The sequence below is a fragment of the Notechis scutatus genome, chromosome 1, assembly GCF_049901735.1.
Source record: "Notechis scutatus isolate UNSWTSFEM ecotype Mainland chromosome 1, rNotScu1.2, whole genome shotgun sequence".
Lineage (NCBI taxonomy): Eukaryota > Metazoa > Chordata > Lepidosauria > Squamata > Elapidae > Notechis > Notechis scutatus.
In genome coordinates this window covers 33,199,947-33,215,176 of record NC_142009.1, presented here as the reverse complement: position 1 = coordinate 33,215,176, position 15,230 = coordinate 33,199,947, and the positions used below count along the sequence as shown (strand labels likewise).

At 36.0% G+C, this 15,230-nt stretch overlaps 1 protein-coding gene across 27 annotated transcripts in view; it reads left to right on the top strand.

The window, feature by feature from the left end:
* NRXN1 (neurexin 1) overlaps window positions 1-15,230 on the top strand; it is a 928,975-nt gene that overhangs the window by 689,777 nt on the left and 223,968 nt on the right. For all 27 annotated transcript variants that reach the window (XM_026684876.2, XM_026684867.2, XM_026684932.2 and 24 more), the window contains one exon: window positions 3,785-3,966. In XM_026684876.2, coding sequence (XP_026540661.1) covers window positions 3,785-3,966 — 182 coding nt within the window. The remainder of the gene's footprint in view (window positions 1-3,784; window positions 3,967-15,230) is intronic.

Genomic DNA, 15,230 nt, shown 5'->3' with positions numbered 1-15,230 from the left:
TATAACAAAAATTAGCACTTTGGCCAAGTGCGGTGGCCCGGAGCTGGTCTCCCTCCCCCACCGTCAACCTTACCTTCCAGCCCATGGGGATTGCACTGCTCTGCTCACCGTGGCTGCCCAATATGAAGAATAGAAAAGAATAGAATAGAATTCCTTATTGGTCAAGTGTGATTGAAGACACAAGGAATTTGTCTTGGTGCAAATGCTCTCAATATACATAAAAGAAAAGATACATTTGTCAAGAGTCAAGAATCATAATAGTCTTAGGGTACATTAAGCAATCAAATCGTACTAGGAAACAATCAATACAGATCGTAAGGATACAATCTCTGTAATTTTGATATTGCACACAAACAAATTCATTGCTTGTAATATGAACAAGCTTTTATATACTCAGGCGATGAGTGTCTGGGAGGGGAGGGGTGAGGGGAAGGGCCAGCCAGTGGTGGGATTGGCCGGTTTGCTGAACTAAAGAATGAATTAGCTATTGGTTCAGCTGAACCAGTGTGAACCGGATGAATCCACCACTGAGAATGCAGTGTTGCAGGCTAACTCTACCCATAGCCAGGAGTTTGATTCTGACCAGCTCAAGGTTGACTCAGCTTTCCATCCTTCTGAGGTCAGTAAAATGAGGACTCAAATTGTTGAGTGTAATATGCTGACATTTGTAAACTGCTCACAGAGTACTGTAAAGGACTATGGAATTGAATATAAGTCTAAATGCTGTGCTATTGTTATGGCTCTTACAGTTGCATAGTTTCCATTTAAAAACAAGTAAGACAAGAACTGATTGTGAGGAACATGGGTTTGAGCAGCTTGTTATGCTGAATGCGTGGTGTGCAGCTGCTTGTTATTTTTCTTTAATTACCAATATGGGCTAATTAAATCTGTGCTGGTGTATTTGGGTGTATGGATATAAGGGTGATTTCATCCCAGTCACAGCAAGGAATAAACCTCCTTTTCCTCATTGTCTGTGGTCCCATTAGCAGTTGAATTGCACAGCACTAACAGTTGTATGCTGTGCTTTCTGCATAATGTGCAGTTTGTCCCTTAGGCAGGATCCTGCTTTGTTTCTGCTCCCCCTCCCTTTTTCTGTGGCTAGTGTTCTGTGGTAAATCACTGAGAAAAATGAGTCAGTTACTATTCTCCCAAACTCTTAGCTAAACATTTAACTTCTTTTTTTTACCTCTCAACTCTTTCCCTGAGGGGAGACAGGAAGGGAGGTAGCTCAGCTGTTGTTGTCTCAATTACATCAGATATTTCTGTAGTTAATTATAAACATTTACATTATTCTGGGGGAACCCCTCTGGATTTGCATTTCCTTTATACTTTGTTCAAACTATGTTCTGATTTATTTATTTGTTCAGGGAAAAAAAGGACTTTTTTTGGTCCTTAACAGACTACTATTTTTTTGAGGATGAATTGGGTAGAAGCAGGGAATAGAGTTTGTATATTTGAATACAACTAAGTGACCCTAACTAGTGGTCATTTAAAACCTGCTTTAAACATATAGATAAATTTACAATGTATGAATATATGATTGGATATATTGAATGGAATGAGAAATTACTTGACAGCAAAGCTGTCTTGTTTCTTTAACTGCTCAATTTAATTTTTTTTTTACAAAGGACTTGAATGTGAATTATTTATATGTGTATCCCTTTTACATAGGAATATAGAACAATGTCATCTCACATTTCATTGGCAGCAAAGTTAGATATTGTACTCCCACTGACTTCAGAGGAAGGCAAATGTTACTGTCAAGTAAAATCTTTTTGTGTTTTTTTTTGTTGATCAAAAATTCATATAAAGGGGACTAAAAAGATGCATCATCCTAAAAATAGTGTACAAATAGCAATATAGTTTTCAATGAAATAACTTGGGTGGAGGGATTTGCATTTTTAAAACTTTTATCAAGGACATTTACATATCAGACAATTTAAAATTTAATTGTATTAAAATTTCTTCTTGAGTAATTTGCATCATTAAAAATAAAGCACAGAAAACCAATATACAGTATGTTATTGCTATGAATTTTTTTGAGAGTTTTAAAAATTAAGTTTAGTTTAGTTTATTTGATTGTCATTGCACCTCGTACAACAAAATCAAACACCAGCTTCAGTGCACATCATGACCATGACCATGAAAATAAACACAAACACACATCCTTCACCCTTCACACATTGAACCAGAAACCCCCAACACCACACCAACACTACACTATACAGCAGAATTCAAAAGAGCTACTTCCCTGGGATAGAAGCTGTTTTTCAGCCTATTTGTCCTTGTTTTTATTATTCTGTACCATCTGCCAGATGGTAATAGTTCAAAAAAAGGATTCCCAGGATGAGATGGATCTTTGAGAATGTTTTGAACTTTCTTAAGGCAGCAGGAGCTATAAAGCTCTTCCAAAGAGGGGAGAGGGCAACCAATGATCTTCTGGGCAATGACATTAACCTTCTGGAGTGCTGTCCTATCTGCCACTGTGCAAACCATACAGAGGTTCAGTATGTTAAAATGCTCTCTATGGTGCAGCAGTAGAAGGTCACCAGCAGTTTCTCATTCATTTGTTGTTTTCTGAGAAGCCTCAGGTAGTATAATCTCTGCTGGGCCCTTTTGATGAGGGCTGCAATGTGGGCATCCCAGGTCAGGTCCTCTTTTAGGGTAACACCCAGAAACTTAAAACTGGCCACTTGCTCCACTCAGTCTCCATTGATAAGCAAGGGCTGGATGTCTGATCTGTAGGAAATACGAAAGAAAACTGGTTACTACAGTACTGTTAGAGACAATAGAACATTTTTTAAAAGCTATTTGGCATCCATACTGACTGAAGCTATTCATTTAATTTTAGAATCATTGGGTAAATTCACACCTTTATTTTCCAGTGATACGACCTCATTTATTATGTGTGCATAAGGGAACTAGTTCTGAAATTCTGATAATACAAGGTTATAAGTAGAATTACTCCTTACCCCATCATGTATCTGAATGTTGATTTGAAAAATCTGAACGTGCAAAATGATCAGAAAAAATCAAATGATCTCAGCGTCTCCAGACTTAAGGAATATTAGTGCCAATTGAACAGACTGCAATAATGTAAGAGATTGTAAAAAAACAACAACTAGTAATCAAAGTGACTGTGGGGAGTGATAAATTATGAGCAGTAATTCAGACAGCACACCATGGATTACAAGTGTGATAGCATTTGGAATGCCTGCAAAAGTCTTAATTCCAGCATTGTGTGCTAAATTTTAGAACTGCATTATACACATATGCTCTTGAAAATCCTTAATGCATTTTCTTGTTTTGAGGGATTCTGATAAGGTCAAATTCAGATTGTGTGGAGGCTGGTGAATACTCTTGGCTGATGAACAGTCAAATGCTCTTACAGACGCCATTAGATCTAGACATCTAGATACAAATAGACATTTGTAAGTCTGGAGGTATTGGGGGCAAGGGATGTACATATCCTCTTCCATCACACTATTACTCTTTGCCTAAATAGGACTAACATCAAAGTTCTTTAAAAGTAACACATTATCTCTTAGTTATTCAGGGAATGCTCCCAGGTCAATAAATATAGGATCGCAGCCTGTATATAAAGAAATCTGTATAGAAAAACAGGCAAAAATTGGATGGGGGTTCTGAGAGGATAAGAATTATATTTTTAAAGGGGTTGAAAAGATGCTAGCATAAAAAAACAACCCAAATGCATTAACATACATAGCACTTTGTTTCCTTTTTAGAACTGAACCACTAATTAATTTGTTTTCTTTTTTTACAGCGGGAACAACATACATATTTAGCAAAGGTGGTGGACAGATTACATATACCTGGCCTCCCAATGATCGGCCCAGCACCCGAGCAGATAGACTGGCCATAGGGTTTAGCACAGTTCAAAAAGAAGCCATCTTGGTGCGCGTGGATAGCTCGACTGGGCTTGGTGATTATTTAGAGCTGCACATCGTAAGTACCGTCAGCAAAATGCAATGATACTATTTGTCTGAAAGCTTTGATTTTAGCTTTTGCAATGGCTATTACAGTATTGTCCATTTCTGAAATTGATCTTCTACCATTGAATAATATTTTTTCCAAAGCAATTCGATGATTTATAAATTTCAGTCTCAATTTTGGAAGGGATGTTGGCATTAAGAGACTAGCCCTGTTGGTTAATAGCAAAATACAAGAGTTTAAAACATTTTGAATGAGCTGACTTCAGAGTAATTTTAAAAGGCTGCAGATTTGATTATGAACTGTTTTCATAAAATAAGATTCTCTTTGACCTACTGCAATTTTCTGTGAGATATGAAACTATATATTAAATTATGAATATGGTGCATGATTATGATTCTGACATCCTGGGAACAGTGCAATCATTTTCATTATTTTGTGCATTAAGTGCACATTAAAAATCTCACAATTGTACCATATGACACCAAATCTAACATGGAAATAATAGGGGTAACTTTTGAATTATTATTTTGTGAAGCTTTTTAATTAATAATATAAAGGTGAAAGAAATATGACAAAGAAAAAAGCCTATAGTATAAAAAATCATTCCAGCAATAAAAAAAACAACCAATTTTACATATACTCATACAATGTATAACAACAACAACAACAGTGATGATGATGATGATAATCAAATACATATATGTTTCTCTTATATAATTAATATATTTTAACCTATTGTATTTTGTGTAAATGAGTCCCATATTTCATTATACTTGTCTATACAAAGTCTATGTCTATAAACAGTCAGCTCTGAGGTGGAAAGTGCAATCAGGTAACAATATGAGATAATTTAAATATTGTAGAGCGAGCCAGTTTGGTATAGTGGTTAAAGCAGGAAGGAGGAAGTGGCAAAACACTTCTGAAAAGCCTTGCAAAGAGAAGTGCAGGAGTCTAGTCTCTGAGAATTGAACACAATTGAATTGGGAGGGGGCGGGGACTTCCAGTGTATTGTTGAGGTTTCTATGCAAGTCTAATGTGTTCTGTGGAATCCAGGTACCATAGTTAGAAATCCCAGCCCATTTGTTCCCTGAATATGCCCAGAAGACTGTGATGTGATTGAAAGACTTCTCTATTTTCCATATTATGTCTAAAAAGGAATGTGGAGAAGCTTATGTCCTGAATGTTGTGGTTTTTGGAATGTCTGGACCATAAAGAGTTAAGACCAATTTCATTTTGAATTGAATTGGAATTTGTAGGGTCCAAAGTGGATGCATGGGCTAGGAGTAATGCAAAAATTTGAATATCCAAACTATCCATTGTTAGAGCTGTCCACTTCATTGGTCTCAACTGTAGTAATATATTGTAGCTCAGTGGTATGAATGTCAGGAAAAGATGTATTAGTATTAGCAAATTTGTAAAAGAATCTGTCAGAGGAATTGTAATGGTCCTATTTGGGTGGATATCCTGACAAGAGCTGAGTGATCCTATCATTACTGTGAGGTGATAAATTCTGAGTAGAAAACAGTTGGTACCCTGAAAGGTCTAGTAGGGTAATTTAAAGTTGCCTTAGAGCAAACAAATAGCAATCAGCATGGAAAGTGTCTGGATTTTTATGGCATAATAAATAAATCATCAGTTGAGATAAACTTAAGTATGGCAACTGAGCATTTTAGCAGTTTAGATTAATCTCAACTTTGTTAATATATTAAGTTTGAGTCAGATTTAACAGCAAGCTTGCTACTTCACTGAAGAAGAAATAACACCTCTGGCAAAAAAAATCAGTTATTGATCTATTAGCAATATACACTCAGGGGTGGGATTCAGGTGGTATGGACCAGTTCAGGTGAACTAGTAGTTCCAGCAATGAGTTGGCCCCACCCACCCACTCCTGCACTACCGTGTTTCTCCAACAATATGCCCTATAGAAAGCAGCGGCGGGAACCGTGGAAGTGTTTCAGCTGCTTCTCGGGTGGGGGAGCTGCCTCCGTGACTTCCACAGTTCCCGCCGCTGCTGCCGCTGTTGTTGGAGACGGTGCTGGCGAGAGAGGGACAGCTGCAGCTCAGCCTGGGTGCTTGGAATGCAGGAACGGGCTGCGCACCGGGACTTTTGCAAACTTGCAGAGCCCGAGGCTGGAGCACCAAGCGTAGCAGCAGCAGAGATGCTCGCTCGGCTTTCTCACGCCCATCCAGCCGTTCGGGGTTAAACCAAAACGCAGCATGCGGCACTCCCAGGTACCTGAAAATCTTTTTTTCCCTGTTGTTACTGGGACGGGGGAAGAGCGAGAGTGACTCAGATGCTGTTGTTGGAGATGGTGCTGGTGCATGGGGGGGGAGAAATTAATTCACCCTTGAAAAGACGTCCTAGCCATTTTGGGGGGGCTCAAAAAAAAATAAGACCCAACCTTATTATATGAGAAACACGGTAGTCTGTCATACAGTATATTTCTTTTGTTTGAAGCCCAGCTGATAGGTGCGGCAGAGCAGATTGCCGCACCTCAGCTGTCTTACTCATCGGGGCTGAAGGTAAGGTAATTTTAAGAGCTGTTCTCTAACTCACGGTGCATGCGCTCACACAAACAGTTGTTACACTGGTTGAATCCCACCACTGTATACATTGTCACCTTGGAAAATGTTTCGTGATGATTATTTCTAAATCACCTCATCCCATCTACCTAAGTTATGTATGATCTACTCTTTTATATTCCAAACTTTTCCCTGTTAGTACTTTATCTTATTTACTCATTTATTTTCAATATTGTAATTCTATCAGTATTGGCATTGCATTATATTTGTTCAGCAACCTTAAGGAACAGTAACTCTTCCCTTAAATCGTTTTTATGCTACCTTTTAGGAACATATTTTACAAGCATTTTTTTTTGTTTTTTTAAAAAAACTAATGTGATGCAGTTTTTAAAGCCAAGTCAACAAAAGACTTGTGCAATATTATCATACACTGAGTAATAATGACAGCAAAACAAAAATAATGCAAACACTAAAAACAAAATATTCTAACAGCAAGGCAAAGAATTATCCTTAAGATGTTTCTAGATTTCTTGGCCACTATCTTGAATCATGAAAGCTATTCCTTGGAAATATGTCTTTATTATAGTTTGTCGCAGTCATCCAGATGTTCAGATTGTATTTGGCATTTTTATCCAACTGTCTAGTCTTTCCCAAAGACCTAAGACGGCTAATGTTGTTGGTGTTCTAGTTGTTATTATAGTTAGCTTCATAGTCGCCTATCAAATACTTTCCAAGGATCTGGAATAGGCAGATGTTCTTTTTTAATAATATAAAAAGTAATGTTGCAGGATGTAAGCTGTTCCAAATAAAGCTGCCTTTAAGAATTGACTGATAATGATTTTGTTAGTGCTGATGGTGTTCCAGGTGTTTTGGAATTGCACCCAAGCCACCTGTTGGTACTACCTTTGCTTTCTTTTTGCCACAATCATTCTATTTCCAGGCCTTTATGATTTTCTCCAGCTCTTTCTCTTCTCTTCTGCTCTCTCCAGGTACTGCAACATCCAAATCCAGACTTTTTTTGTCTTTCTTATCCATAATTGTCAAGTCTAGAGTTTTGTGTGGCAGGTGTTTGTCTATCTGAATTCTAAAGTCCAAGAGCACTTTAGCTTCTTTATTTTCTATTACTTTTTTCTATTTTGTGGTCCCACCAGTTCTTTCCTACAGGCAATTAGTACTTCTTGTAGATATTCCACGGCACTGTTGTTGTACTATGTCACTGTTTTTTGTGGTTAGTTTGTGCAATTTTTTTGCAGCAACTCAGTAGTGGTTCATTGTTCCTGTTGTTTCTTCTTCTCCTTTTCCTTCTTTTCCTTCTCTCCTTTCCCTTCATGTTCTATTAGATGTTCTGCCAAAGTCCAAATACAGACATGACATACTCCCTGTTATAAATAACAAACTGGTAGAAATTTGCTTTTTGATTCTGAGTTGACCATTTGCATTAGCCATGAATGTTTACATCCATTTATGTAAAGACCCTTCCCAGATTAATTGTTACTAAGAATGGGGAATTGAAACACTCTGTTCTTGAAGGCACTGCCAAGCGTTTGGAATATCAGGCTGCATCTTAGAATTATATAACTTTAAAAAATATTTAAAGAAATTTTTCAACAGAATTAAAATCAGTGCAAATTTTGAATGAAAAAAATGAAAACTAACAAGAATGTGAAGAAGAAATATAGGAATAGAAACAGAAAAGAAAAAAAGAAAAATTCTAAAAAAAGTGGTTTCTGATCATCTAGATAGCTTTATAGATATTTTTAAAACATCCTTTCTCTATGATTATATCATAATTTTCTTCTTTCCATATACTACTCATTCCAATCTTCAAACTCATGAATAAAAACTTTATTTGTTCTCATTTCATGTCCAAAGCTCTTAGCCCATTTTATCATACATCTTTTATTTATTCTTTTTCCATTTCAAATAGCAATAAAATCATATATATTTTAACAATTATATATTCATCATTGTAAATAGTTCAGCTTGAAATTCTTTCTTCTGCTGCCTTTTATCTACTATAAATCTTTTTCTTAATTGTGCATTCAAAAACCACTGAAAATTAAAGCCCTCTGCAGTCAGGTGCTTTCTTTCCATCTTATATTCTCCATGTTCCTGTTCTAAGAACCAGAATTGTATCTCAGAGTATTGCTGCCTTCTGCAGGATGGCAGTGTGTGATATATAACATTCACACAGATATTAAGAGTGCTGTCACTGTGAAAATAATGTAAATGATGATACCAAATTACAGTTGCCTGATCTACATGGACCTTAAATGTCCACAGTGCTTCGTAATCAAATGGGAAGAACCATAGAATTATAAAATGTAAGGTTGGAAAGTATTTTGGAGTTCATCTCGTACAATTCCTTTCCAGTGCAGGAAATCATTTATATAGCACAGGGTTGTCAAACTCAAGGCCCACGAGCCACATCCAGCCCATGATATGGTCAGATCTTGCCCGGGGGCTATCCTGGTCTACCCAATGTGAAGAGGACAAATTGGGCCAGTCTGGCTTTGGCCCGGTCTACCCAATGCAAAGAGGAAATATGCCAGCAGTTTGGAGAGTGGCATCAAACTAGCCATACCCATCCAGTTGGCCATGCCCACCCAATCAGCCACACACACCATCAACCACACACACCCCAAGGTCAACCATAGCTCTGATGTGGCCCTCAATGAAATTGAGTTTGACACCCCTGATATAGCACAACTGTATGTTTCCAGGGTCCATTGAAGCAGACGAGGAAAAAAAATGTGACTACTTTAATGAGTTGCAAAAAATTCTAAATTTGAATTTCCACATGTTCCAAAGAACTTTCTTATGTAGTTGTATGATCACACAGATTTATGTCATGACTGAGGGCTAGTACTTCAATAGGTGTGATCATAGTTGATATGTGGAGAGACCATTTGATTGTAGAATACACATGTGTGTGCTTAACTTCTATAATCCCAACACACATCACAGGGTTATTGTTATGGGAAAAATAAAAGAAGGGTGGTAGGTTGGGTAAATGTGCACTACTTTGAATTATTTGTAAAAAAATAATAAAGGTGGGATACAAACAAACAAGCAAATAAATGGAATGCAATCTTAATAGACTGGATAATTATGCTATTTTGTGGTTTAAGTGCATATGATACCTTTGTGCTGTGACTTGTAATGATTTTTTTTTCTATGAAGATAATTACTCCTTAAATAATCAGTATTGATCATCTATTTCTGTTCCCTTGGAAATACTCATTCATTCAGTCTGTATAGCCTCCCATCTTGCATATGCAAATGTGGTCCATAAAGTATAGGGCATACTGAGGTGTGTGGGAATTACTTCTGAGCTGAGATGTATTAAGAAATCTCTGAGTTGCTCATTATTCATGAAGTACATAATCCATGTTGTTTATTGGATATATCTATCCCAGGATCCAAGTCTTGTCTATTTAAAAGACATGGATCTCATACTTTGCTAAAAAAATGTCTTTGAATAGCTATTTGCCAGGTAGAGTAGCTTATAAGGCTCATTGAATGCTTTACAGTTCTTGTAAAACTTCATCTATGTTCTTCCACAGCTGAGCTGATTAATTAGGTAGGTAGGAAAAATATACAGAACAGCAAGTTTTGCAGGTTACTAATAGTGATGCTGGGCTAAAGATCTTTTGCCCATCATCACTAATAGCCAGATCTTCCTTGGGGGAAACTTTAAATTCACTCTACAAATTATCATGATGTAGCGGTCCTGAGTAGATTTATTTTTGAAGAAAAGCTTTAGTTCCACTTCTGCATTAATCAGCCCTTAAGAAGAAAAAATATTGGCCATTCTTTTAGTGTCTTGTTTACATTAACTTCTACCTTCATGAGGATCATACACCTCCCTCCCTGCCGCAGAAGCAGAGGATATGCTAGAATAAAACTCATTTAACGTGCCTATTTAATAATCAATTTAATAAAAACTGGTTGGTGTTCTGTAAGACTGTTTGCATGTCTTATCGATTATTGCATTTTGAACATTTCTGCTTTTCAGGTTATTTTTGTTTAATTTTCACACAAAGAACCCCCCCCCCCCAAAAAAAAAGCTGTGGCAGAGATTAAAATACTCTAAGATGCTACAGTGAGTAATGGATAGAATGCAGGAATGAAAGCTTTTCTATGAGCTTAAAAAGAAATTAATTGGCCTTGTTGAAAGGAAGGATGCCTTTCAGCTTCCTCATTGCTACATATAAGTCTGGTTTGCAAATGGGCGGTGTCTTTGTTTGCTTTTTGCCAGACTATAAATTGGATCCTCAGCATTGCTCGCTATAGATCTTAGAACCTCATTCTTTTTCACAACTTGCTTCTAGTCAAATGATGGGAAGGGGTTGTTGTAGACAGATGGCTTGAAGACATATTAAAACAGCTTGAAAGACACTGGATTGATTATTCTTGCAAAAATAAAAGAATTCCTCTCATACATTCAGACAATGATACTTTTGGGAATAATTGTTTTGCCCTCTTGGGGACAGCTATATCTACTATCATTTTGTGATTGGTTGATTTCATCAAGTTTTAGCACTCTTATGTGCTAAAGTTTTAGCACTTGGATCTACAAAGTATGAAAATTTCTAGTTTACTCTGATGTCTCTCAGCCAACTCATTGTAGATTTGTATTCTGTGCACACCAGGGCAGAGTGCGTTTGGCAATGAAGCATGGTCAAAACATTCTACCCTTCTTCATTCTCACTTATAGATGTCTCTCACTGCCCCTTATATACCCAGTTCCATATAAGGGGCAAAGCTGACTGACATTAAATTACAGTACACACACACACACACACACACACACACACACATATATATATATATAAGTTTTTGTGGGTACTTACATGTATGGTATTCAGCTTTGTTCGGGTATTTTCCCATGTCATTATAGTTGTGCTTTTAAAGTTGTAGCAACGTTTCGGAAGAATCTCATCTGCCATCATCAGGCTTCTGAATTGTGTTCATCTGGCAGATGCATATTGGCAGATGAGATTCTGCCGAAATGTCGCTACAACTTTAAAAGCACAACTATAATGACGTGGGAAAATACCCGAACAAAGCTGAATACCATACATACACACACACACACACACACACACACACACACACACATATGTATGGTATTCAGAACTTAAGGAAACACACAGACACACACACACACACACACACATATATATATGTATATATATATATATATATATATATATATATGTTTTCTGAGGTTCTCGCGGGTATTTGTATGTGGATCTTTGGTTATTCGGGTTTTCTTCCACGTAAGATTGGAAGTATCTAGCCTAGTTACTTCCAATCTTATGCGGAGAAAACCCGAATAAAATTCATATATATATATATATATATATATATATATATATATATATATATATATATATATATATATATATATATATATATATATATATATATATGTTTTCTTAAGTTTTCGCGGTACTTACATGTATGGTGTTCGGCTTGGTTGGGTATTCTCCCATGTCATTGTAGTTCTTTTAAAGTTGTAGCACTTTACCCGAACCAAGCCGAACACCATATATATATATATATATATATATAATATATATATATATATATATATATATATATATATATATATATATATATATATATATATATATATATATATATATATATATATATATATATACACATACACACACACACACACATTGAACATGTATAGGCTACATGTTGCATAAGAATGTTTTAGGCTAAAAATAGATCCTCAGCATTACTGCTTTGTCCCATATAACACCCTTAAAATGTTTGAAAAACATTTTCTTAAAAAAGGAAGATACCCTTGACTGACATTAAATTACCGACAATTATATTGGCACATCCGTATAGTTTTTGTGACAACATTACAGAAATAGTTTATGGTTGCCTTTTTCTGGGAATTTTTTCCACTATCCAGGCTAGCCTGCAGCCCTAGAAATTACTAATGTTTACTTCAGATCTCGTTAGCAATTGCTGAAGTAAATTGCTAACGAGATCCAATCCTTGTTAGCTTTTCTCAAAATCAGCTGAGGTCAGTTAAATGCTGCCATCTGCTGTGTTGTTTACATTTGTATCTGTATCTATTTATATGGCTGTTAAAAACATAATAGAATGATAATATAGGAATCAACTAGAATCTGATAAGAGGGATGGTGTGATGCGTAGGTGGTTCCTGGATGTGATGGGTTGATGTTCAAGCTTTTCCGGATGGGGTTTGAAATGAATATACCTTAGAGAAGCAAACATGAAGCTAAAAAACACTTTTTGATCCAACTGTTGTCACTTTTGGGCTAACTGATATCAGAGATTCAAAAGATTTTTAATCATTTTAAGTAAATTACAACCTTTTCTAAATGAAAAGATGTCAGTGATTCTTGCTTTGAGAATCCTTCCTGTTTCATGTGTGATGTAAATTCATTTATCAGCTGTGTTTATGTGACATCCAATTTTCAGGTATTTTCAGACTTTTAGGCACAATGGGATAGTATTTATACTTTTCTTCATTTTAATCTTTTAATGCTAAGATGTTTCTATGTTTTTACTACATTGAGTTATTTAATTCATGCAATTTATAGACCACCTGGCTCTTAATGAACTGGGCAGCCTGAAGTTAAAAAGTAAGAAAAAACACCCCCAAAATCACAAGTGACCTGAAGTCAACCTCTCCCCCTAATCCAATAGCGTAAATTATGTAATAAGTAATAATTTACAGCAGAATTCTTCTATATTTAATTATCAAATTTATATGCCACTCATCTTGAAGTGCATGGCAATACTTCTTGATATACTGTACTGACATTCTTGTTTGAATGAAGGTGAAATCAGTACTTTAGATAGATAAATGCAAATTCTTTTACAATAAGCATGTTCTTTGGTATTTCTAGTCCTCAGATATAAATTTTTTGAAGATGTGATGATTGGATGGATGGACAGATGGACAGCTATAATTGCATGTATAAATATGTGTGTACATATCATAAACATGCATTTTTGTTACTAGCCAGAGGTATTCACAAGAAACTGGGGAGGTCAAAATAAAGAAATAATGTTAATAAGTAGTGTATGAACTTGTTAGTGCTTGTTCAAGGACAAGATGGAATGAAAACAGTCAAGGGCAGTGACAGTTTGTCGGTGCTCTGAAGCATCACAAAGTTTAAAATCCCCAATATTACACTTTTGTCAACGCTGGGAGAAGGACTGTGCAGCATTAGTGACTGAACAGGATTTGACTTCCTCATTCCTTCTGAGTTAATCATAGAAATAAAATCAAATTTTTGGGCATATGTAGGGATTGGATGGCTTCTGCAATATGTATCTTTCTTTTTATTCTTTAATGTGCAAGAAAGAAAAAAAACAAATATTTAAAAAATAAATAAATACAAACATGCTAAAAACAAAATAGAAAATAGCAAAAGCATATTATATAACATACAGGAAAAGTAACATAACCAATTTGAAAATGCATTGTCAAACTTTGATCTTATTGATAATCCTGATTACCCTTTTCATTACACTTTTTATTACACTAGGGTGTCAAACTTGTGGTGTCATGTTGCAGTCACATGATATTTTGTGACTTTTTTTCATTCACGGAGCTGGCCTGCATGTGACGCATCCAGCCTGAGGGCCACCAGTTTGACACCCCTGCACTAGAAGAAAGCCAATTAATATGCAGAGTATGATCACCCACCTTTCCAAGAAAATTTCTTGTACTGCCTCCCACTCAGAAATCTGTAATTTTGCCTATAATGATACATTTTAATGTATATCTTTAAATTGTGTTGATTTCCTCCCACAAATTTACAGTTATTAACTCAAATGGGCCACTACTGAAGAAAGACACTCTTATGATATAATGTTATTTAATTTCAAGCATAACGATGGGTCCACCTACCCTTGTTTCTTGATGCAAGTAGTATATGATTTGAGAAAGAGAGAGGTGATAATATAAATGGAATACTATAAATGGAATTAATTTTTAAAATGGTCACTTGTTGGGTAGAGTACAAGAAGCATAATCTACTTGATTCCATTCTGAACTACCAGGGCAAGCAGAAAACCCCTTACTTTCCAGATAACTTTTCCTTTAGACGGGTTACAAGAAATGCAAGATAATGAAGTTTCCAGGTAGACAACCTGTATGTGACCAATGAGCGAACTTGATGTTGGGAGGTGGCTGATTTGGAGATGAGGTAGAAAAACTATCATGAGGTTTTGGTGGTGGTACTAGAATATGAATTCTTTCTTTCAGCTGTATGCAGTTTGTTTTAGGCTTTATACTGTATACAACCCTCCTCTTCCCAAAAAAGTGTCTGGGGCTGTGCAATCAGAGAGTTCTTAAGATACCACAAAAATAAGTTATTAATCTGGATTTGTAAACTGAACTGCTCTGCTCACTTCTGCTCAGAATAAATTTCAATTTCAATTTTTTTAAAAAATAATTTGATTCAATTCCAGAAAGACCCCTGGCTACATTTCTGTTAAATTCTCACATGGATTATATGTATATGACTATCAGCATAATAAAAAGGAATGGAAGAAGCCCCCCCTTTCTCCAAAAAAGGCATCAGTTTAGCTCAAAGTGAGGTTTAAATTGCAAACATTTTGTGCACATCTGTATAAGTCTCTGTTCATCTGGGGATAACTCTTGTTCAGAATAGTGTCAGGGGAATGTGCAGTTGCTAAGTACTGCTATATTTGCTCTCCCTGGACTAGTTCTTTTAGAGCACTCT